Consider the following 25,011-nt stretch of genomic DNA (forward strand, 5'->3'; position numbering starts at 1 on the left):
TCTTATTACACTGACAGAAAACGGTCCTAGAAAGTTAATAGGACAGGAGCCTGTGAGCATGTGCAATAGGATGCTCGGAATTCTCCCTGTGGATATTCTGATCTAATACGGGCGACACCAAGGGTGCGGAGACTAAGACGATGAAGACGACGCTGCTGCTCACACTGCTGAGCGGCTGCGGTGACCTGCAGATAACAGGGCTGTACAAGGCGTTACGAGCCTCCAACTGCACATGCTCAGAGCCTCCTGTCCTCGTAGTATTATAGGTTAGTTTTTGGTCATAGAATTTTCATGTATTATAATTACTACGCCCCTAGACAAAACAAGTGTGATTTTCTAATTAATGACATTTAGAAAAGCATTCATATTTATTAAAGGGGTTGTTCACTTCTTGACCTGAATGTTTGCTCCCTAGAAAATAAAAACACTTATACTCACCATTCCAACGGTGTCGGCACTCACGTTCCCGGGGCTCACGTGCGGTTGTCATGAAACATGTGTCCTGTGCCTGATCAGCGCTGGCATTGCTATGCCCGACTTTGAACGCATTATTGACCGGCCAATCGCTGCCCTCATGTCCTCTTGATAACGCATACATCCGAAGGCGAAGATAGCGACGTCAGAGGTGATTGGGCGCAGAGCTCGTGTGTCATAACCACACGGGAGTCCCAGGACCGCGAGTGCTGACACCACTGGAACAGCGCCGGCACGGGAGGGGAGTATAAGTGTTGTTATTTTCACAGGGGCAAACATTCAGATCGAGAAGGAGTTGTTTTAGTAGTGGACAACCTCTTTAAGAAAAGGAAAAAAAAATATTTTGCTATTCCCAGAGAACCCTTTAAATTATTCAGCTTCTGAGATTTTTTTTTTTTTTTTTTTTAAAGGGAATTTGTTAGCAACATCTACCCCTCCTCAGCTGTCTATATGGGCATGTAGGTGTTAGATAAGGTATCATTTTACTCAACTGAGATCTGTGATCCGATGTCAGATTCCAAAGAAATCCATGTTTTTCTTATATGTAAATGAGCTGTTAAGATCTATGAGCCGGAAAAGATCTCCCCGAGAATCTGCCTTCAGAGATGATTTTAAATGAAAGGGGGCATTACCAGTGTGAGACATGTAGATCAGGAGAGCAGACGGTCAGTTATTACATGTCTCACACTGATAATGTCCCCTTACATTTTTTATAAGCTCTGGAGACCGATTCTCTGGGAGATCTGTGTCTGGCCCATAGATCTTAACAGTTCATTTACATAAAAGAAAAATGTGGATTTCTCTGGAATAAAACATCAGATCACAGATATCAAGGTATTCAGCTTCCTATGATCTACGTGCCCATATAGATGGCTTAAGAGGGTTGATCTTACTGAGATTCCCTCTCCGCCATTTAACATCATCTGCTCCTCAGCAATATAGCTGCATGCTGGTACCACAGTAAGCAACTGACATTTGAGAGGGGAAAGGAAAGAAAAAAAAAAAAAAAAAAAAAAGCACAGAAAAAAAGGACAGGACGGGGAAAAAAAAAAAAAAAAGGGAAAGAAAAAAAAGAATAAAAAAAAAAACGGACAGACGGAAAGACAGATCGTTCTAAACATACTAGTCATGCCCAGATAAGAGAAACTTGTATTTTAGGAATAGTTTTCCCTTCTAGAAAGGCTATTTTATTATGTTTTGTACTTTTTCTTCATTATTCTAGCATTGCGAAAGCTTTATTTGAGGCAATAGTACAGAACAAAATAAAACAGCCTAGAATTAAAGGCATTTTTTTAGGATTTAAAAGTGTTGAAATTAGCACTTAGTCATTTTAATATTCTGTTTTCTGAATGTGCATCACGTGAACCAGGGCGAATCTGGAGTACAGCGATATCAGCTTATTGTCTTAGCTGTAAATATTGTAAGAGCAGAGGCGATTAGTTGCAGCAGGCGTTAGGGAATGCATTGTACGTGTTAGTATGTCACAGTTAAAGGGGCATTACAGGTACTAGTTTTACCATTTGCTCAAACTATAATATCCCTTTAAGTAGGAGATACTAAAATCCAAAATGAAAAAGTATTTCAAGTTATAAAATGATACCTGCACTTATGAGTTACTGTACTATGACACGATGAATTTGCTGGACCAGCAATTGCCTAATATATTTTTAATAAAAACGGTAATTGACTCATACCCGTTAACTGTGGGAACAAAGTAAAAAATTGAGCAGCCAAATACAACCTATAGAATGTCATAATAAAAAAGGATATCAATTCTACTGATATTCAAGGCAATCACATGCAAATGCCTTAAAATGCAAGTACTATCCTGCAAACATGACTGACATGAAGACCTGCTACATTTTTTTTTAGGCGGCTCCCATAGCTAATGGGATGGTCCCCTTAAAGGGAACCTGTCATGTTGAACTTGGTGTCTGATCTGCAAGCAGAAAGTTCTGGATCAGGAGGAGTGAAGCAGATTAAATTTATAGTTTTGAAGGAAAGATTCAGTGTAACATTCTATTTCTTAAAATCCCTGCTTTTTCTGGGCTTAGGAGTCAAGTGGGCGGTCCTATTAAGAAATATGAAAGTGCTCCCTGTAGAACCACGCATAACGAGATAGCCATCAGTCATGGAGTAGGACCGCCCACTGAACTCCTCAGCTCAGAATGAGCAGATCATCAGACCAAAAAATCAAAAGTTATACTGATTTTAACATAAAGCTCCTCCTGTTCTATAACTCGCTTCCTGAAGAATCAGACTAGCAGGTTCCCTATAAGAAAATAGTATTAGGAAACTGCTGTGCAAATTTCCTAAAAATTGCCCAAAAAAAGTAGAGATACCATTGAAACTTATTTTTTATGGATTACATATGATTGTTTGTATTATTCAGCTGATTTGCAATTATTAAAATTACACACACACACACACACACACACACACACACACACACACACACACACACACACACACACACACACACACACACACACACACACACACACACACACACACACACACACACACACACGTAAAATATATTTTTGGAGGGTATTGCCAAGAAAGGTGTCCCACAGCTTTTAAATAGAATAAAAATGTATGGAGTATAATAGTTTAAGGGAAATCCAGTCCCAAAATGTATGTTGTATATACCATAAAGGTGTGTTAGTAGATCACAATATGGAGTGGAAGCTTGTACCTTGCCTAGAAAAGAAAGTCTGTGGTTGGTGGCACGAAAAAATCCCAAAAAACACCAATTTCAATGGTCAGGGACAACACTTGAAGTGGCATGAATTGTATGTCCACCAGTGTTCAGGTGCCGGGTGGTGCACCAACAAACTACTCTTTTTCGGACAGGGTATTTAAATATAGGGCTAGGGAAGCAAACCCAATCTTTGCCTTGTGTGAAGTAAAGCCTAGCTAAACTATGAATGGTTTTGTCTAGTGACCGAAATCTCTGATGGTAGCCCAATGACTTCAAGAGGCTACCCTTCAAATTGGAAATCAGTAGTGGTCCAAAGACATGGACTACACTGGTGCCATCTTCTCTTACCTAATCTATGACAGATTAAGATGAATGATAGATTTGTATGCATGTCTGTAGAAGAATTTGGAAAAATTAAAAAAGGTTCTCCACTGCTGTCATATTAAAGTTGACCAAAGTCGCCAGATTGTATGGCAATTCAACGCAGCGGCAGCCCGAAAGTCAACGCAGCAGCAGCCCGAAAGTCAACGCAGCGGCAGCCCGAAAGTCAACGCAGCAGCAGCCCGAAAGTCAACGCAGCGGCAGCCCGAAAGTCAACGCAGCGGCAGCCCGAAAGTCAACGCAGCGGCAGCCCGAAAGTCAACGCAGCGGCAGCCCGAAAGTCAACGCAGCGGCAGCCCGAAAGTCAACGCAGCGGCAGCCTGAAAGTCAACGCAGCGGCAGCCTGAAAGTCAACGCAGCAGCAGCTTGAAATTCAACGCAGCGGCAGCTTGAAATTCAACGCAGCGGCAGCCTGAAAGTCAACGCAGCGGCAGCTTGAAATTCAACGCAGCGGCAGCCTGAAATTCAAAGCAGCGGCAGCTTGAAATTCAACTGCTCAATGGTTTTGTTCTCAAGGTAGAGGATACGCCGCTACCAGATAAGTCTGGCAGCGGATTGCTCCATTCTTTCCATATAGAATACAAAGGCTTAGCCAAACTGAGCATTCACATCTGTCAGAATCAGGGGAGAGATCTGTTTGGCCAAAGTGTATGGGCACCCTTAGGCCCGAATATAAAGCGATATCAGTCCAAAATGTACTAAAGCTCATGGCTCTTCAAGAAAAAAGTAATGTTACAGACTGACTAATGGGGTATGGTCACTGGCCCTACTGTCATGGAATAAAAGAGAAATTGTCAGTCTGCCCCTGCATAAGGGCAATGCCAACTTTAGTACTCAACCCTGGGCTGATTTGTAGCACCTCTGTGGTAAGACATCAGAGCCTTCATTGGCAATACGAAGGGTAAAAGGACGAATTTCAATGTTTATAAAATATCAATTTACAATGCATTTTGGGAAAAAGTTAAGATTAAAGTTAGATTGTTAAAGGTTGTTGATTAGTAGGGTCTAGTCACACGGACATGAACCATGCAGCACTGACTGAACTGGATCTGTGAGCAGAATCAGACATGTGTATTTTACATAGCCCACTAACAGTGTATGTTCACACACAGCAGATATTTCTGCAAAGGTCCCATACATCAGCTTGCAGACATCCATGCAAATGCTACAAACACAACCCCAATTACATGTATGGACTTTATGCTAACAAATCTGCCAAGTCTAATCTAATAAAATTGGCTACAGACTAATGTATAGATCATGTAGGTAAGGCGGTCATGTCAGGACACCGCATTATACAATTAATTTGCTGTGGGTGAACTGCTATAAATATATATTAATACATGTGTGAATAAAAGCTAGGAAACGTGTAGGTGCTATATGTAAGGTTGGAGGTAAGGGGTATAGAGGACAATGGAAACCCTGCAGTGGCTATAGGACACTTTGGATTCTGCGCACTGTGATCCAGTCAGTTCTAGGAGAAGCCACATAGCAAAGACATAGAAAGATCATGTATGTATGTATGTATACATCCATGCAGACTCCAGCGCCAAAACTGTATTTTCCTTAAAAAACAAACAAAACAAAAAAAAAAATACATTTAATTTTTAAATATTAGGACCAAAACTATGGAGTCACAGTTTGGGCAGTGGGTTGCAACAATCAAAAATTGGAATGAAATCACACCACGATATACACCTTCTAATGCCGTAGACCCAACGCCCGAAGTCTCACTGTCTATATTACAAAAAGAAAATGGTTAAACAGTACACATCGGACACAATTCAATACAAAGCAATCTGCTCAAAGATATCTGGCAAAAGAAAATGAACGTATAACAAGCACAAATGCAGCAACAATTAAGTGGTTAAAACATAAATGTAGGAAATCAAATACTAAATTTCCCACAAGTTATAATCAAGGCTGTGTCCACATCTGCATCGGAGGTTAGGTCAGGAGTTTCCCCCAGAGATTGCCATATTTGATGGGAAGAGTAGTGCAGAACTTCACATCAAAATGAGGGGAATCAGGACCATGAATTAAATCTCAATGGGGTCTATCAGGTGCTCCTGGTACCGGTCGTACAATGGATTTGGCACAGGGACGCAGCTGTAAATGAGCCCAAGAGACACTAAAAATACCAAAGCTTATAAAAGGTGTTGTTGACAATTATTTTTATATTTATTTTTACTTAAATGCATAAAATTCAGACTAAAAATCAGTTTTGCAATTGGGGGGGGGTCATTAAAAATTTTGCAACAGTTGCCTTTTTTTTTCAATGTACCTTGCTTTCCTTCACATTCAACTTTAATCAGGTCTGTGTTCATAAATCAGCCGGAGAGTTACAAACTGTCCTGTCCGGCTCAGAACCAGCTCACTGACAGATTCTCAGTTAACTCATTATGCAGCCAGCAATAGACAGTGCAGCACAGAGGCAAATGGTGCAACATTGTTCATGAAAAAACACATGCAAAAGTGATTTTAGCCCCAAATACAAGTAAAAAAATAATTCTCCAAATGATCAGTCATAAATGTCTGAGAAAAGTTATGCCCTAGAGGTGAGACCAGCATCCATCTGCCCAGCCCCCAAAACACCAGGTAAGGTTACTACTGCATTTAGGCAAGAAATGAATGTAGAGGTGGCCGCACACAGGCGCAGTTCTCGCCATCTACTTTCTCATGAAGGTGAATGGAGAGCGCTGCACCAAAGAGCGACCATCTATTTACTCATTCTCTGCCTGAATGCTATGGCCAAGGGACCATCCTGGAGATCGGTGCAAGGGTCCCAGCGGTGGGGTCCTTAAACACTCTACGTTTCGAATAAAACAGTTTGAAAATCCTGCTGAGGACACAGGGAAAGATGAAAGGAATCTGATGCAGTCCCTGGCCAGATTCTCCATGCCCCAGGGGATTTAACAGCGCACACCCCATGCACCCACATGAGAGAGACCTGTCAATCAACTGGAGCGGGAAGAATCCAGATGGGGACCATATCGGACTCCTCTCATCTCTCTGTATGGCTCCCGCCTTCTTTGTGCAGCCAGGCTCTGATTCATGATACCTGTAGTTTTGGAAGCATGAATCGACTGACAGGTTCCCTTTAAATATGGTGAATGCCTTCAGACAATTTTATTCCCAGATGTCCTTCAAATAAGGAAATTCTGCAATTTTCACACTGGCTAATGGGCCTAACACTAGACTCACCCTGCCTCAGACTACTCATTGGGCTCATTATCATCACAATTACAATGAAAGCTAACAGGTTTATATATAATAATAGATAATACAGGATCCATCATACACAATAGGTGATTTTCTCAGCTCACCTCCTCCTCCTCCCTACACAATGACCTTTGCTCCGATTATAGCATGCTCACATAACGCTTCCACAAAAACAGAGTGGCTCAGTCTACTGGTGCCAATATCCATATGAAGAACAGAAAGTAACAGTCTAATATCAGGCCTAGACGCCAGTGTGAAAACTGCAAGAGCTTGTTTTTTATATAAACACATGAACATACATTTATATAGCTTGGCATAACTGTTACACCTATGGAGGTGTTTTGGGGGCTGAGTACCAAGATGGCAACAGCAACGGGCACTTGGAAGCACAGCCAGAGGAGTACCAAGATGACAGGGCCAGTAGGCACTTGAAAGCCCATGCAGAGAAGTACCAAGATGGCAGTGACAGTAGGCACTAGGAAGCTCATGCAGAGGAGTACCAAGATGGCAGTGACAGTAGGCACTAGGAAGCTCATCCAGGGGAGTACCAAGATGACAGTGACAGTAGGCACTAGAAAGCCCATGCAGAGGAGTACCAAGATAGCAGTGACAGTAGGCACTAGAAATTCCATCCAAAGGATACCAAGATGGCAGTGACAGAAGGCACTAGGAAGCTCACCCAAGGGAGTACCAGGATGGCAGTGACAGTAGGCACTAGAAAGCCCATGCAGAGGAGTACCAAGATGGCAGTGACAGTAGGCACTAGAAAGCCCATGCAGAGGAGTACCAAGATGGCAGTGACAGTAGGCACTAGAAAGCCCATGCAGAGGAGTACCAAGATGGCAGTGACAGTAGGCACTAGAAAGCTCACCTCTAGGGCATAACTCATATATACACATACACACACTGATTTTAAAAAGTAAAAAAAATTGTACATTTAACAAAAAACAAACAAAACTCCAGTCTTTTTCTGATGAGATTTCCGTTAAGTAGAGCGCACATATAATATAATGAATCATGTCTGTAGCTCATTTACCATTTCAATTCGCATAAGAGCAGCACAGTAATCATTTCTGCAACCTACTGCTTCCAAATCTGAGCTCGTATTGTTAGTTTGCTTGACATGGACCATAGAGTACAGCATTATAGTGGTTCTGATTGATAGAAGTGAGGCATTTTGGGAATCCCCTATACTACGTGTCCTCCATAGATCTAACAGTTATGCCAAGCACTAGAGGTGGAGGGCTTGTCTCACATTTGTTCTTCAGGAGCACACCGCTCTTCTGCCTTCTGGCTTCCTGCTTGCCAGGGTGCGCTGCGCTCCTGAAGAGTGACAGGTCCTAACAGCAGCATGGATTAGCCGCTGGCCACAAATGCGTGCTCCCCAATGCTGCTAGCAGAGGCAGCTTTGCACACTCACAGCATACAGTATTTGATAGAGCTTAAATTGCTTCGGTTCCACGTGGATAGTACACAATGGAAGTGTCGGATTAACCACATACATACAAGAAAAACAGTAATAAACTCAATGTGCCTGCAGAAGCATTGCCTCACCTTCCATATCTCCACCAGATGCAGCAATTTTTGACAAACTCAAATTAGTGGTTCCAACGGCATCGTTCTTGGTGAGTCTGTCCCTGAGCAAAAATAAAGTGTATTCAAAAAGTTATAAATTGGAATAGATTAAGACTAAATGGATCCGCTCTAGTTAAAAAAAAAAAAAAGAAAAAAGTAAATAAAATGATAAAACTATAGCATATAAAAAAAAAAAAAAAAGTGATCATAATCATCAATAATTAGATCAGATTATTTTAAATAATATTAAATGGACTCCAAGAAAAAAACTAGGCTATAAGACGAATTGTGATGTCTTGAACCACCACAGGTCTACTGACCCAAACATGCCTTGAGAAAGCACCCTTGTGTGTGAGCAATGCGCGTCGGGCGGCTTGTGGCGGTTTTCCCAGTACTATGGGTAGGTAAAAATGGGACATAGCCCCCACGCAAAACTTAAATGTCTAAACTGGTAATAGTCCACTTTAGACTTGAACACTTGCGAGTTTTGCCGGTTGTTGCTATTTTGCAGTAACATGAACAATTTTAAATTTAATGTTGAGTGCATTCTGACATTTCTTAAACCACCACTGCCTATGTCTACTTGGATTAATTCCCTTTGCACAACTCTTTCGGTCTGTGCCTTTGCTTATGTGTAGCACATGACTTTTTAAATTGAATTTAATAAAAATTGATTGATTTTATTAAAAAAAAAAAAAATTCTGTCAGTGGCTTTTTTTGGATATGATGTACCCAGATTTATGTGTATATATGGAGTAATCCACTGCTAATACTTGTGTAGTAATTAACGGACTTTGTCATGTCTCCAGCCGGACTTCACAGTATATGCATTTGAGGCTGTTGACGTTGGATCAGGAGACCAACAGCTAATTTGGAAATTGCAGTCTGTGAAATTTGGATTTGTAAAACCGGCCTAAAAGCAATACAAAAATCTAAAATAATTATACTGTTAGTAAAATATTTTTTTTATAAGTAAATAAAAAAACAAGGCTTAGAAACATTAAATTAATAAATGAATAAAAAGGGTTGTACCATAAACATTTATCACCTATCCACAGGAGAGATGATAAATGTATTATCACTACAGGTCTGGTTTCGGAGAGACTTACCTATTACGAGAACAGGAGTCCCAAAGTTTGTGTGAACACAACATGTGAGACTGTCCCTCCAGTAAATAGCACAGTGGTCACACATGCTCACTACTGCTCTACTCATAGAGAAGATTGGGGACCTTGTTTTTATGATCGGTGGGGGTCCCGTGGTCGAGCCCTCAGCAATCATATTTATCATCTATCCTGTGGACATATTCTTCTTGGGACAAACCATTTAAAGGGAATCTGTCAGCAGGTTTTTGCTACCTCATCAGAGAGCAGCACAATGTAGGCAAAGAGACCCTGAATCCAACGATATATCACTTAGTATACTGGGTGTATCGGTTCTGACACAGTTTTTAGATTTAGCAATGCAGCTGAGAAAGCTGCCCCCAACCACATCAGGCTGTGTATTTACATAGTCTATAGACCGTGAGCTGCTTATCACAGGAGGGGGCGGAGTCGGATGAATGCTATGATAATGTCCTTATGATAAAACCTTCAATGAAAGTAAACAGCACAAAGCCTGACATGTGACACATTGAGTTCAGTTTTTTTTTTTTAACCCCTAGCTCATGCGGTGCTTAGATTACACAGCAAAAACCTCCTGACAGATTCCCTGTAATGCATTCATCAACTATAAATTCACTAATCGATAAAACTGAATGACCTTCGAGAACATTTACTGGTACTTTTATATCTCTATACAGTCAGCTGTCACTTACCAGTCGTATACAGTGAGTCTTATATTCTCACACACAGAGGGAAACTGCAAGAACAAATATAGTTCCATGTATTACATGTATATACAATGACCTGCTCAGTACCTGCAGATAATAAATCTAACCTTGATCTGAAGATTGACAGCCTGGTTCCATTCTGGATTAGCATTTTTTTCTATAGTCCTCGTAGAGACCTGTACAGACAGAAATTGTTCTATAAAAAAAAATACATTATCCTTACATACGATTAATTTTTTAGGTTAACAGAAAGTTTTACCTTCTTGCCAGCAAAAGCCACTTCCACAAATGGATCAACTAAATTTTTCTTATCAGAGTCTCCTCCAAAGAGTTGCTTAACCGACTGTGCAAACGCATCATCCACTAAAGACAAACACCAGTGATGAGAGATGTTAAAAGCTTATTTTACTTAAAGGGGTTTTCCCATGAACAAAAGTTAATCTGAAATTAATAGATCTTGGAATAATAATAAATTCCACAATTGGATGTGTTTAAATGAAATGTCCCTGTGTTGAGTTTATATTCACTTGCTGTGTGTGTCTTGTTTGAGAGACGTACAGATGGTTTACCTTTGTTTTCTCTGTCAGTTTTCTCTTCGGTTCTTATTTCTAATGAGGTCAACAACTAAAATGTTCCTGTGCTGAGATAATCTTATAAATGTGCCCCTGCTGTGTACTGTGTAATGGCTGTGTCTGACCGTACAGGAACATGGTCTGATCATACCACAGCTCCTGGGCAGGGGAGGAAGCAAAAGAGTATACAGACATTACAGCATGGGATTGCAAATGATTCTCTCTTTGCGGTAAAACATTGATTAAAAACAGGCAGTCAAATGTTTTACCTCACAAAAAAAAAAAAATCAGCTGCAATCCCATGCTGTTATACCTGTATACTTTTTTGCTTCCTCCCCTGCCCAGGAGCTGTGGTATAATCAGACCATGTTCCTGTACAGTCAGACACAGCCATTACACAGTACACAGCAGGGGCACATTTATAAAAGATTATCTCAGCACAGGAACATTTTAAGTATTGACCTCATTAGAAATAAGAACAGAAGAGAAAACAAAGGTAAACCATCTGTACGTCTCTCAAACAAGACACACACAGCAAGTGAGTATAAACCCACATCTTAGTTAAACAACTCAGCTCTCAGATGTGGGAACCAATAAATGGCTGAAGCGAAAGAAAAGTCTACCATGAAAAATTAAGCAGTCAAACTATCAAAAGTTTCAGGAAGAATCAGAAGACATGGAAAGCCAGATGAAACCTAGGGAACAGATAAAACAGCTGAGACAAAGCTTAGTTAATAAAGAGCAAGGTAGCAAGATGTATGAAGGAGAGAAACCTGTCAGACTTAAAGTATTAGACAGTGTTCAGCCTACAGAAGAAAAGTAAAAGAGGATGATCATCAAATAGAACACTCTGAAGCTGAAGATCGAAGAAGCCATGACCCATATATCTGAAAAATAACTGAACACAGATGTTCTGGGCTGACCGAGGGGCTGGGGTTAATTGAGTCAGACTTGGCTGTTGAGAAGGCGTATACAACTGCAGGCTTATGCGGTGGTAAAGCTATGTTAAGCAGACAGTATAAGGCACTGTACTCTAGACTTTATTGGAGGACCTTTCTGGTTTCTTCGGCTTTTTTTTTTTTTTTTTTTTTTTTTAAACAATGGGCCTAAAAAGTAACAGACATGTAAGTTCTAACAGGTGACAAACTCTGAGGCCTGCCTGTTCTATCCGGCACTGGCTCAGAGAGGTCACCGACCGCTCCTGCCAGCTATTCAGCTGCTCTACATCAACAGAACAACTCTTCTTCAGGGGTGTCCTGTCGACAGGACTTGACTGACAATGTCATGCTGATTGACAGCTGGTTCCCTTAATCCCAGGAATAAGAATTTGGTGTATACGTGCACGCAGTCTCCTTTCTATGATACTAGGCTTAATGAATTAATGATGGCCGGACCTCCTATCATTTCGTGCCCCCCATTGGCCATCTCTGTGGTAACACACATGCCACTTTCACCAAGGTAATATCTGCTGGTCAGGTCATAATGTTTGAAGGTAGGAGACACATTGGTAAGAGGTGACATGACTTACTCTGCGGGATATCCTCAGCTCTGTAGATTTTAAGCAAAAAAGTGACCCACCGCAATGCCACTCCAGTAGGAAGGAGGAGATTACTTTCAACATCATCAGATTCAATGTCTTTATCTCTTTTCTCAGACTAAAAAAATAAATAAATAAATAATTCACATCATTAAACGTTAAAAACCCAACCCAGACCAATCCTAGTTATAAGGCACTGCCTGTGAGACTCCATGCTTGGCCGGGCTCTTTAGTGATGTCTTGGAAGGGGGGGGATGGAAGTACCGATGCTCCCTAAAGAAGCCTGTTTTGGCAGAAAGAGCGAGCTCCTGCTAAAGGGCTCTAAAGGCCCTCAAGTTGGGACTAAGTAAATAGTTTGGCTCATTGTTAAAGTAGATATTAAGAGGGTAAGTCCAGACATTGTGGATTTGTGTTACGGGTTCCGAATTGCAAATGTGCAGCATCTTCCAGCAAACCACACTTGGAAGAGGTTCTGGGAACACCAGTCACATAACGGGAATTTTCTGTGCAGAAATCTGTGGCATGCTCATTCCGTTGTAAAGAAAAATATTTAGATTTGAGAGTCCTCAGTGGTTGATACCTTTTAATGGCTAACTGAAAAGATGGTAACAAATTGCAAACTTTCGAGACTACTCAGGTCTCTTCATCAGGTATAGTATAACACAAAATCTGCAGTCATATATTTATACACAACAAGACACAGACATAAAGCAATAGATGAGACAAGTGACATGAAGCAGAACTATCATTATGGGAGAGGGATAAACCGTTGTATAAACATGTGACTCTTCAGATTTTGTGTTATCCTATGCCTGATGAAGAGGCACGAGTAGGCTCGAAATCTTGCAATTTGTTACTATCTTTTAAGTTAGCCACTAAAAGGTATCAACCACTGAGGACTCTCAAATCGAAGTATTTTTCTATCTATTGGCCAACACTGTACAAGATAGATCTCATTCAGTTGTGGAAATTTTATGTATTTTCACTGCGGATTTTACACTTTTGATGAATAGGGACGTAAACCTGCAGCAAAATCAGCAGTTTCCTCTGTATATAGCCATACATGGGTGAGGATCTCCCTAAGAGAAAACAAAAAGATGTAGCCTTTGGCCTAATTCAATAATGATAGACACACGCTCAAGGTTTCGCCTCTGTGGTGGTGTTACAGAGAACCCCTATTATGCCACAGCCGATGCTCATGCTGGCACCGTAATACAGAGCAGTGTTGTCCAGACCCATTCACAGCCAGTAACAAAAATCTAGCCTAAGGCCTCATTCATACCCCATCTTTCACATACATGTACAGAAGAGGCACTAATTTTAGTCTACTAAAATGTTAAAATGCTTATTGTTTTATGGACAGATTGCAAAAAAAAAATTGAGATATGTACTTTTTTGACCCGATTTGAGTATTAACCAATTTGTAATCTGAGAACTCTACATGTTTTACTGTATAATGGGTAGAAGTTTTCAATTTTTATTTTTGAAAAAGTACTTTTTAAAAAGTAACAATCCCCCAAACCAATACTACACATGAAAAAAAAAAGCAACTTTGTAACATATCTTAGAGAAATCTGCTTCTTCCTCCTCCTGCACTGACCTTTCATTCTCAATTCACAGATAAAATCTGTGTTTTCAGTGAATACAGATTTTCCCATTAACAAGATAGGAGGAGTTAACAGTTAGTGCTCATACAGTTCTATGGAGAAATGTAACTAATTTCAGGAGAACTTGCAGCAGAATGACTGCGTATCGCTACCTCCTCCCTCCTTCGTAGAATATTAAAAGCACTGACTTTCTTCCATCTCACTAATGGGAAAATCTGTCTTCACTGAATACAGACTTTAAGCATGAATTGAGAGTAAAATGATCAGTCTAGGAGGAGAAAGAAGCAAATTTCTCTGATAAACAGCTTTGTAATATATGTGATCAGAGTAATCTGCTTATTTACCTTCTGGATTGTTCTTTCACTCTCAATTTATGGATGGGTAAAATCTTTATTCAGTGAGGACAAATTATCCCATTACGAAGAACGAATTTTAAAAGCACCAACTGTCGTCTATGGATAATGGAGGAGGAACTGGAGGCAAAAATAGACATTCTGCTGCACATTCTAAAATGACAGTTACAGTTTTCCATAGAAGTTTATGAGCACCAACTGCTCTCTCTTTCAGTAACAGGAAAATCTGTCTTCACTAAAAACAGATTTTACCTGTAAATTGAGAATTTTGATAATTAAAAATCAGTCCAGAAGGAGAAGGAAGCAGATGTATCCAATGAGATATATTCGAAAGTTTCTTATTTTCATATGTACTATTAATTTATGAAATAAAAATTAAAATGCCGGTTAAGTTTTAAGTGTCCAGTCATTAGGTTTTGGTTTATCTTTTTAAATGACCCATGATGTGCATTTTTGTCAAGGGTCAGTAAGGCAAATATGAAGCTGGCTCAGGAGCTGATCCTGCTTCATACCAGGAAAACGCCAGCTGTGTCACCCAGCTAGCATCTGCACCGAGCGGAGTTCCCATTGCTGCAGTTTAACCATTTAAATGCTGTTAATGTTTGACAGCAACATTTAAATTACATCATGGCTGGTGTGAAGACTCCCATGAGTTACCCTGGCCTGATGAAGGCCCGCGTAACTGACATTTTAGACCTTGTGTACGGCTCAGCTGTAGGCAGAATCAAGCTCCCTATGAAGACTAAAAAAAAATTAAGAGTAAAAAGTAAGAGAAGTCTTTAAAATTTTTAGTTTGAAAAATAAAAACAAAAGTTTATAAAAATCACCCCTTTTTACTCCTTCAAAAAATAAGCTTATTTTTTGAAAATAAAAAGTTTGTGGCATCGTCAAGTCTGAAAAGTCATTTCAAAGTATAAAATTACTTAAATCATACCTTAAATTCAAAAAATAAAATCATATCGAAAGAATTGCCATTTTTTTAGTCGCCCCACCCCTCTTTTCACTCCACTCCCCCCCCCAAAAAAATAAAAATAAAAAGCAATCAAAATGTTATGTACCCTAATGAAAATGCGAGCTTGGGGCACAGGAAATCAAAACCTAAAACACCTCCATTGGCTTAAAAATAAAAAAAAATTAGGGGTCCCAAAAAATTTCCAGAATTTTGTTTTCCCTACTAAAATAAACTGGTCTGACAATTTTTGCATGGTGGGAATTATATTGATCCAGAGAATTATATTGATCATACAATGAACAACGTAAAAAACAAAAACTAAAAAATGTCAGAATTGTGTCAGACTTTTTTTGCAATTTCACTGCACTTGGAATTTTTTCCTGCTTTTCAGCACATTGTATGGTAAAAATTAATGGGGTCATTCAAAACTACAACTTCTCCTGCAAAAAAATTACAAGCCCTCGTACAGGTATGTTGACAGAAAAAAAAAAAAAGAAAAAAAGTTACGGATCTCAGAACAAGGAGAAAAAACAAAAAATTCCCACATCCTTAAGTGGTTAAAAGGTATTTTTTGCTGTACTGGGAAAGCAGTCAATAATATACAGGGAACCAGTACTCACAGGGGGCTCATCTCCAGTGCCAATGACAAACATGCTGACTTTCAGGTATCCTTTTGCTCCTGAGCTCAAGTCTTCGGTATCATGAAGCAGAACCCATTTTCGCATAACGGCGTGACCTATAATGAAAAAGATCCCATCATCCATTATACATGTTGGTGACCACCTTACACTTCTACACATCAATTTCAAGAAAAAAAAAAAGTTGCCCTTACTTGGTTCATCGTATATAAAGCCGATATCAAGCTAATAAAAAGGGAAAAAAAATAATTACATTTACTGGAAATAGGAAAGAAAAAGCAGCCTTCTAAATATCTGGTATCGCAGCTCAGCCGCATGCAAATAAGGTGGTCTGTGCTGTAATACCCAACTAGCCCACTATTAAAAGTGGAGCTGTTTCTAGAGAAAAACAAATCATTTATATTCTAAGACCAACTCGTATACTATTTTTTTTATTGGAATTTACCTTAAATTCTCCTATAAGGCTGTCTGCTCTTATCGACCCAGAATTGAACAACTGTCAAACAAAATAACAGAACATTATATAAAATCATGGAACTGAAAATCGCAGACTGGTTATTAATATTGTAAATCAAGCAGCATACATGAGAACAGATTTTTTTTAAAGAAATTAAAAAAAAAATACTGTATAAACAGAAAAAAAAAAAAAGGTAAATGATGTAAGGGTGCATTCACATTGCAATGTACATTTGGTGAATGGCATTTGTTGGAGGAATTAAATATTGTGTAACACTAAAGGACTGCACTTCCAACTTTTACAATAAAACAATGTGAATGCACGCCAACACTTTTCACATAAGATCGCTCTCGGTCCAAAGGGCATTCGACCAACAGCCATCTTCCCATACACATGTATGCTCACCTCGGCTGAGTGTGCATGTGTTCTTATTATGAAGAGGGGAATAAAGGTCGGCATACACCTTAGACCAAAGTTGGATGAACCTGCCAATATCAGCGTGATCGGCAGACAGTGTAAAGTGAATGGGGGGCCCCAAATGATTGCCATTGCCCAATACTCCTCTCTTCTGACATTTGCCGTCAGAATCTCCCATACAGATTAGATCGTCACCCAGTTCTGTCGAAATCGGTGGGTTCAACTAATAAAACATCTTTTGTATACAGCTGGCTTATCACGACTTGACTTACCCGCAGTATTACAGACTCATCAAACAGCTCCGATGGGGACATGTTGACATTAAAGAAAAAAATCTGTTCAAGAAAACAGAGACCGTATATAAGATATGGAACAGGATTATATAGGATATCTGCAATTCGACAGACTGTAAGCTCTTGTGACCAGGGTCCTCACACACTAACTTTTAATACATGTGCAAATGAGGGGTCTTCGATGCACCCATGGCGGGACCATGAGATGGGAGCACCATTACGCCTCCCTCAATTTGCAGCTAGGGCACTGCCCTAGCTTGTGATGGATAGAGCTCATTTCTAGAGAGAACGAGGCCGTGCGTGTGTGCACCGATGCCAAATGTGCTTGCTGCACAAAAAAGCACACAGTGGCTGGGCATGTTCTCCTAACTGGCTCTCTTCAGATGTCGCACACTACACTTCCTGGTGTACCATCAGCAGAAGGTAACAAGGATGGAGAACGTGCCCAGACTTTGGGAATGTGCGCTCAGCCGACACAGCCATTATCGGTGCGCATGCGCACACAAGTGGGGCAGCGTTCGTATGTTATAAATATCATACATGTTCAGCTGGGTACATGTGGGATGGAAATTTTATGCAGCATTCAGATTTTGAAGTGGGTTAAGTGCCAATTTCTCCACATGGAAAGTGGAGAAATCTGATGTGATCGCCCACAAGTATTTAGAAGTCCACAACATGTGTAATGAACAGATCTGCAATCAACCCCCTGCATAAAAGGTGCACTAATCTAAACTTACTCTTAAAAGGGAGTCAGTCAGCACAAAATGACCAATCAAACCAACACAGCATAGGGGCTCACTCGGTTCACTCTCCCACCTACCCGTTTTCTATTTGTCTCTGACTCATGTAAAGCTGTCAATCAAGGAAGAGGGGGCAGAGATAGACGGAAAACTAGTAGGTAGGAAGGTGAACTCAACTGTTTGTTCACGCCAAGTGTGCACCGAGTACATGGGCTTGGTTTGAACAGTCATATTGTGCTGACAGATTCCCTTTAAAGTCTATGAAATATGCTAAAACCAAAATAGGAATATATTCCTAATCCTACTACCACTTCTCTGCAAGGAACAGCGATTTGATCCTCTCATTCTCAAGTGGTTGGATTCCCACCAGGCATCCATGGTATAATGCAATAATCTATAAGTGTCATTCATAGGAAAACTCCTTAAAGATAAAGCATAGGTTGTCCTGGATTAAGAAAAAAAAATAATTTTTTAATCTGAAACAGCACCTCTCTTGCCCATGGGCTATGTCTGGTATTGCATCTTAGCACCATTCTTTTCTGTTCCCGGAACTAAAGAACACAACGCTCTTTATATATTCTTGGACAAACTCGTTCACATCTAGCAAGACACTGTTTAGTTTCCTTTATGACTTGCATGTGTATTTTATTATCTTGCTGACACGTGACGATCCGTATGGCTGCAGGCGGCTTGTTTATAGATCTATACAGCTATTGCGTTTCCGTACCAGTAGAGGGCGTAAAAAGAACAAGTAGATTCCATAGACCTGATGTGATTCCAACACCGACCTCATCAAAGTAGGGGTTGTTCCCTCTTTTGATCCTTGTTCTGTGGGTCTGCCCGGCTACGCTGACTTTCACCACAGGCTTTATGTTGTTACCAGCCAGTTGGCGCCCTTCTATGACTCGAACTCGGATCTGTCGGGAAAACATTCAAGAAGAAAAAGTTAGATTAACCTTCTAAGGCGCAGCTTTTCTTACTGTAGAAACCCAGCCTGTGCTGCAATGTGGACGACCAGATCAAGTCAGTCTCCCAGAATATACCTGAAAATCTTGAGGCTTGTTGGATAAGATCCTTCTGGTTTTCTTTCCTTTGGTAAGACGTCGGGCAAGTTGATTTTCAGTCTGCCCAGGGACCGCCGGCATGAATGGACTGAATCCGGAATCAACAATATCGCCATCTTCTTCATCTTCATTTTCTATGGAGGCCGAAATTTAGTTAAAAAAAAAAAAATGCATTTAAAATTGCAGTTTCATAAATGGGTTTTTCACTACTTAGCTAATGGTCTATCCCTAGCACAAGTCTCAGATCCAAGGGGGTTCAACACCCGGCACAACCGCTATGCAACACTGCAGCGCCCGTGGTGTAAACAGTCGGTATACCACAGCGCCATGCTATGTATAGTGGCTGTTCTTCGGTACTGCAGCTCAGCTCCTAAAGAAGTGACTGATCTGAGCTGCAGTACCCAGCAACGGCCACTACACAGTGTGTGGCGCTGTAGTGTCCTGGCTCCATCCATCTCCGATGTTGCAAGCTGTTGACTGTAGTAATTAGCTGTAGTCATCCACAGAGGGAGGAGCTTGTAAGCATGGGAAATTAATTATTGCATGGTTCCCACTGAAGTCAGGGGGCTGCCCCTACAATGGAAGAGACACGAACGGTCCTCGATAGAAAGATGTTTAGTTTAGTTGTTCTCTGCCCAAGTTATTTTTTTTTCACAATATCAGAAAGGAGGACCCCTTTAGGGGTATTCAGATTTACACAAATTATCAGCAATCCACTGAATAGACAACAACTGATCAATGTGAAGCCAACCGTTAAGACCTCCACCAATAGCTATAACAGTGGACCCCTTTAAAAGGGGTATTTCGCATCTCCAAGATCCTATCCTAATATGTACCTCCAATTTAGAAATGTAGTATAGTTCTTCTGATTCACTATGTCGCTTACCCAATGTGCATGGCATTGCAGTAGCTTAGGTATCCATGGTTACGACTACTCAGTGACAGTTAGTTGTTAGTGGTCGTAATCATGGATACCTAAGCTACAGAAATGACCTGCACATGAGGAAAAAGACAAGACAAATCAGAAGAACTATACTACATTTCTAATTGGAGGTATTTGCTAATATTATACCTACTACATAAAGAAATGGGATCTTGGAGATGGTTATACCCCTTTAACTCTGTTCAGGTCTTATGCTCACACAAGTACGCAACTCGTTACAAGATAGTGTTAATAACAGCACTGTAACAAACTGTGCACCTGTGTACCCATCATCGGACTAGGAAAGATTTTTAACCTGGTTTCTATTGAATGACAGAAAGAAGAGATCTTAAGAAACTGATAGATATTCACAGTAATCCAATCACTGGGATCCTCACCAATTGGTAGAACGGGCTAGTTTTATTTTTGTTAGAATAAAGCGACAGTGTGCATGCTGGATTGCCACTCCATCCATGCTTTACGGGACTGCTGAAAAAAGTCAAGCACTCAGCAGTGCCATACAAAACAAGTGGAGCAGAAGCAAATCAAGTGCATTGCAGCTCCACTCTCATGAGTGTAAAAATTCCCCCATTCTGGCCACAGGAGGGAATCTCCGTGGTCGGACCCCCATCATACTATTCTCTTATAGGTGAGCACTTATTTTCACTGGGCGACCCTCTTCATTTCATTAGAGGCATAAACCTTACTAATTGGAGTTGATCCTGAAATTACTTTTACTTTCTTTACAGTCCTGATAACAGCAGCCTGTCAGGTGAAGATGGAGAGATCTTATCAGTTCATTCATTGACTTTACACCTTCACTGACAGAATTGTGACTTTTTTTTCACTACATTTCATGATTATTTTTTTTTTTTCTAAAGTAAATTGCTTTAGGATTAGTAGATTACACATCTATACAAGAGACCGATTAGGAGCAGCAGACAATATATGTGACAGCTATTTATATAATCATGCGGTAAAGGTCAGTGAAGGGAATAAGGTGACGCCACACCCAGGACCGGCATTGGTTGGCCGGAAGTGAACGGGGATGCATCATGTACATTCAACTTGAAGAACAGGTTTTTACCGCTGCAAACTAAGGTTTTGTTTTACCTTAAAACACTGAACGAACGCAGATTAGCAGCACAGATAAAAGGATACCTATGTGAGTGTAGCTGGCCAGAGAGAAATAGGAGAAAAAAGGGTCAAAACTCCAAATATAGCAACAAAAGTGAAAAAAAAAATATGTATCCCATGCCCAAGGCACACAAGGTTTAGTCTCAAAGTGTGATCCTCTCTCACACTTGTGACCATAGATAAAGATTTTTGCTGATATGGGGCAACTTATCATTAAAGGGCTATTACCTTCTCCAAGATCTTATCCCAATATGTAGTAGGTTACGACCACTAACAGCTAACGAACTGTCACTTTATGTGTGGTCATAACCATGGATACCTAAGCTACTGCAATGCCCTGCACATGGGGTAATCGACATAGCAAATCAGAAGAACTATACTACATACTACCCCCGTGCCTGTCATTGTGGATCTCCTATGAACGCTGGCTCGTGACCAGAATTCATAGGAGATAGTGATTTTTGCTACACATAGAAGTGCTGAAGCCCTGCTAGGTGTAGCACAGGCGATCGGATGATCGCAGCTTCAAGTCGCCTAAGGGGACTATTACATACAGTAAAAAAAACAATAAAAAGAAATAAAGTTCAAATCACTCCCCTTTTGCCCCATTGAAAATAAGAATTAAAAAATATACACATTTGGTATCGCTGCATTCAGAAATGTCTGATCAAAACATAAAATAAATCAGATTGGTAAACAGCGGAACGAGAAAAAAAAAAAAAGAATAGAAACACAGATATACGTTTTTTTGGGTGCCGCAACAATGCAATAACATCATGTCTACCCCAAAATGGTATCAAAAATGTCAGCTCAAGGCACAAAAAAAAAAAAAAAAAAAAGGGTATGGCTCTGGAATGAAGGGGAGCAAAAAAGAAAAAAAAAGAAAAAAATCGAGTTTGTGAAGGGGTTAATCTGATGCACTTGACTTACACTGTATTACGCTGCAGAACACATGGGCATTTTCTCCAATAGAGCAGAGGCTAATGGTAGTGTCGTTGTCTATGGCATTAAAAAGGGTTAATGGTAAAGTCCAAAGAGGGTCTTAAAGGGCAATGACACTGCTAGATTACCGTGAACGAGCGTTGTTAACACACTCATTCATTGGGTGAAACGATCTTTTGTGCAGTACAAAAAAAAATCATCTTTCTCGTCGGTGCCGATCACCAGCCCCCAGCTTTATAGTACATATGTAATCTGCCATTTTCACCACATAAAATAGAGTGCGGACATTATGGTCTAATTTAAACAGGACAAGTCGGACTGCAAATATTTAAAAGGGAATGGATAAAAATTGGGAGATTGCGATACGGTTACTTGAAGTTATACACCCGAAGTGCAAGGGTGACTCCTGAGAGATTATGCCGACATGTCCCCTTCAGATTACTGTCATGGAGACCTTGTGTGTATCCAGGCACCCACTTCAACAATATGCACACCCTGAAAGTGGAGGATGTGAGGGTGAGGGTGTAGGTATATCTGTGTCATGAAAGGTCTAGAGTCACACAAGGACTGCATGACACCATGGCAGACAGACAGACATCTGGAGTCACGATGTCAACACAATATCTCAGTAGTGCTGTAAGGAGACGGACATACTGTCCACGTTCCCTCTTGAAGAATACTCATTGTTGTATTGTATAATGTGAACTGTGATAGTGTCGTGATTGTGTTCTGCCCAACAGTAGGGAGAGTTAGAGTTAATGATTGAGACTAGCCCAGAGTGGGAGGGGATAAAGTGAAGGTGATAGAGAGTTTCCTGTTAGGACTTCAAATAGGGCCCAGTGTGCATCTGAAGCAAACCTAAGGTCTGGACAGTAAGAAGTGCCGCATGATGTGGGTGTTCTGAAGTGAGGGGAGACTGAGATGGTGGTTAGCGTGAACTGGAGTAACGAGAGAAGAAAAACCGACAGGAGGACGGAGTGATCAATCGAACACGGCTCCTGGGAGAGGACACCAAGCAGTATGGCCAAGAGTTTATAACTCAGAGGTAAATGTCCAAGACAGGACAGATAACGAAGAGGGTGTCCCGCGCGGGAGTTCCAAGGCGTCAGTAGAGGCTAAGTACTGGCCATATTGGCAACCTAGTTCCTTTGAGGAGAAAGAAAACGTGGAACAAATAGTGAGAGTCCTAACTGGACTGGAGTACTAAGCTGGATTGTGGGGAAGTAAAGTGAAACAGTGGAGATAGAGACCAAACGAGTAACGAGAAAGGAACTGAGAGTGTGTGTGAAGATGCTCCATATTGTCCAGGAAACGTTCATAAAAGTTGTGTACCCGCTACCTACCGTACATAATTCTCACAAGGTTATGGTTAAGATAAAAGTTTGTTTTTGACTGGTGGTCTCCCTCAGTGAAGTCCCCACATCTGGTCCTGGCAAACCAAAATCACCGGCACCATGCAGCCTACAAGGGCGTAGCGCCCCCATAGCACAAGTCCACTCACCCAGCCAGGACCCCCACCTTCATATAATGTGCCGGGGCATAAGAGGAGTACCTCACCCACGGCTACCACCCCGAGCCACATTACAGTACAGCTGTATGCTTTGGACCTGTAATTTTGAGGACTGTGTTTCAGCAAACAAGTGCTATTTTTCTTCCATTTTGTTCTTGTAGGTCTCTTTCAAACAGCTGTATACTAACTATGAAACGTCGCCTCATGTAACTGTTAATAAAAAGGACGGGTGAGGGTACAATGTCATTTCTAAAATATTTCCTCTTTACGCTATGGAAGAAGTGCACAATGACAGGAAAAGCTCCCTAGATAAAATACAACTACAATACATCATTATAGCCATAGATGTGGCTACAAGTTTGTTATCTCTCAGGAAAACGCCGAGCCAACTTCCTGCCTCTGTACGTTCCCTCACCACCTGCCATCTGAGGAACAGCTAATGGGGCGCTACATAAAACCTGGGAACTTAATTAGGAAAAAAAACAATTCATTAATTTCTTGAGGCTGCTGAAAGGAAGAATACTTTAATATGCGAGGGAGACTTCACTATGCCCATAGCCAGTAAGAACCGGCTAATAATCCCACACTGGGTAACGACCAAAATGGCTGACATTACAGCTCACATACAGGACCATGCCCTAGCCCCTTAGCTTTTGCGTTTTCATTTATTCCTTTTTTTTTTTTTCATATAGCCGTAACTTTTTTTTTTTTTTACATTTTGAGCTTATAGAAAAGGACGAGTTGTAGTTGTGGATGACACCATTCATTTTGTTATATAGGAGTAAGGAAAAATGACCAAAAAACACAAATTCCAAAATGGCGGTGAAATGGTTAAGGAAAAAAAAAAACAAAAAACACAACAATTCTGCCATTGTTATTTGGCTTTTATTTTTTACAACATCAATTGTGCAGTGAAAGATGACTGGTGAACATGATTCTCGGCCAGTACAATGTTGTTGCCATAAAAGTTTTTTTTTTTTTTTTTTTACAATTTTAGTGGCTTTGAAAAGTTCTGTACTTTGAAAAACAATAAAAAAAAAAATAATAATTTTTGTTGGTGCCACCATTTTCCCCAAAAATTTTTTTCTATTAATGGAGCTGTGTGAGGGCTTTTTTTTATTTTGCATTGCGAGCTGGTGTTTTAAGTTATACCATTTTGGGGTACATACTAAGAGGACAGTGCAATAAAGTTTTCCCAACAGAATTTTAGTGTACAAGTTCTGAAAACTTGCAAAATGTAGGCGCAACTTGGAGCTGCACTTAAATTTTGGGACTTTTGGCGACCACAGCTTGTTAAATTCATGACAAGCAGCGGCATTCGCTACACTGTAAATCTTACTAGTAGGACTTGTAGAGCGATGCACACAGTGGTGGATGCCACTCGTCCGACACGCGCAGATAGGCACAGACCTGTCAATCGAGGGCAGCGGGCAGGGAGAAGTTGGGGGAAACCAGTCTTTCAGACTAGTCTACAGCGCGATCTAGGTCCCCAGCAGCTATTAAAAGTGTTTTTCTCTGAAATTCCGCAGCATACATGGTTTAGATTGTACAGTCAGTGCCGGATACATGCGGCCTATGGATTGGGCAGCATGCATCAGGTTCACTTTAAGACTATCGACAGGTCACCAGACAGTTAAAAAAAAAAAAAAAATTATACATATTTCTTTACAGCAGAATTACTGC

General features: G+C 40.6%; 1 protein-coding gene across 4 annotated transcripts in view; it reads right to left on the minus strand.

Moving 5' to 3' along the window:
* The window catches only part of MYOF (myoferlin), a 152,442-nt gene that overhangs the window by 77,261 nt on the left and 50,170 nt on the right, over nt 1-25,011 (minus strand). For 3 of the 4 annotated variants that reach the window (XM_073685254.1, XM_073685252.1, XM_073685253.1), the window contains exons 6-17: nt 18,797-18,951; nt 18,542-18,670; nt 16,993-17,055; nt 16,292-16,342; nt 16,041-16,071; nt 15,829-15,944; nt 12,288-12,414; nt 10,447-10,550; nt 10,295-10,363; nt 10,173-10,216; nt 8,336-8,418; nt 5,258-5,296 (exon numbers count right to left, since the gene is read on the minus strand). In XM_073685254.1, coding sequence (XP_073541355.1) covers nt 5,258-5,296; nt 8,336-8,418; nt 10,173-10,216; nt 10,295-10,363; nt 10,447-10,550; nt 12,288-12,414; nt 15,829-15,944; nt 16,041-16,071; nt 16,292-16,342; nt 16,993-17,055; nt 18,542-18,670; nt 18,797-18,951 — 1,011 coding nt within the window. The remainder of the gene's footprint in view (nt 1-5,257; nt 5,297-8,335; nt 8,419-10,172; nt 10,217-10,294; nt 10,364-10,446; nt 10,551-12,287; nt 12,415-15,828; nt 15,945-16,040; nt 16,072-16,291; nt 16,343-16,992; nt 17,056-18,541; nt 18,671-18,796; nt 18,952-25,011) is intronic. The other variant, XM_073685255.1, reaches the window with a different exon arrangement.

The sequence above is a fragment of the Phyllobates terribilis genome, unplaced genomic scaffold, assembly GCF_046119375.1.
Source record: "Phyllobates terribilis strain yellow unplaced genomic scaffold, ASM4611937v1 Scaffold_5__5_contigs__length_657084704, whole genome shotgun sequence".
Taxonomy (NCBI): domain Eukaryota; kingdom Metazoa; phylum Chordata; class Amphibia; order Anura; family Dendrobatidae; genus Phyllobates; species Phyllobates terribilis.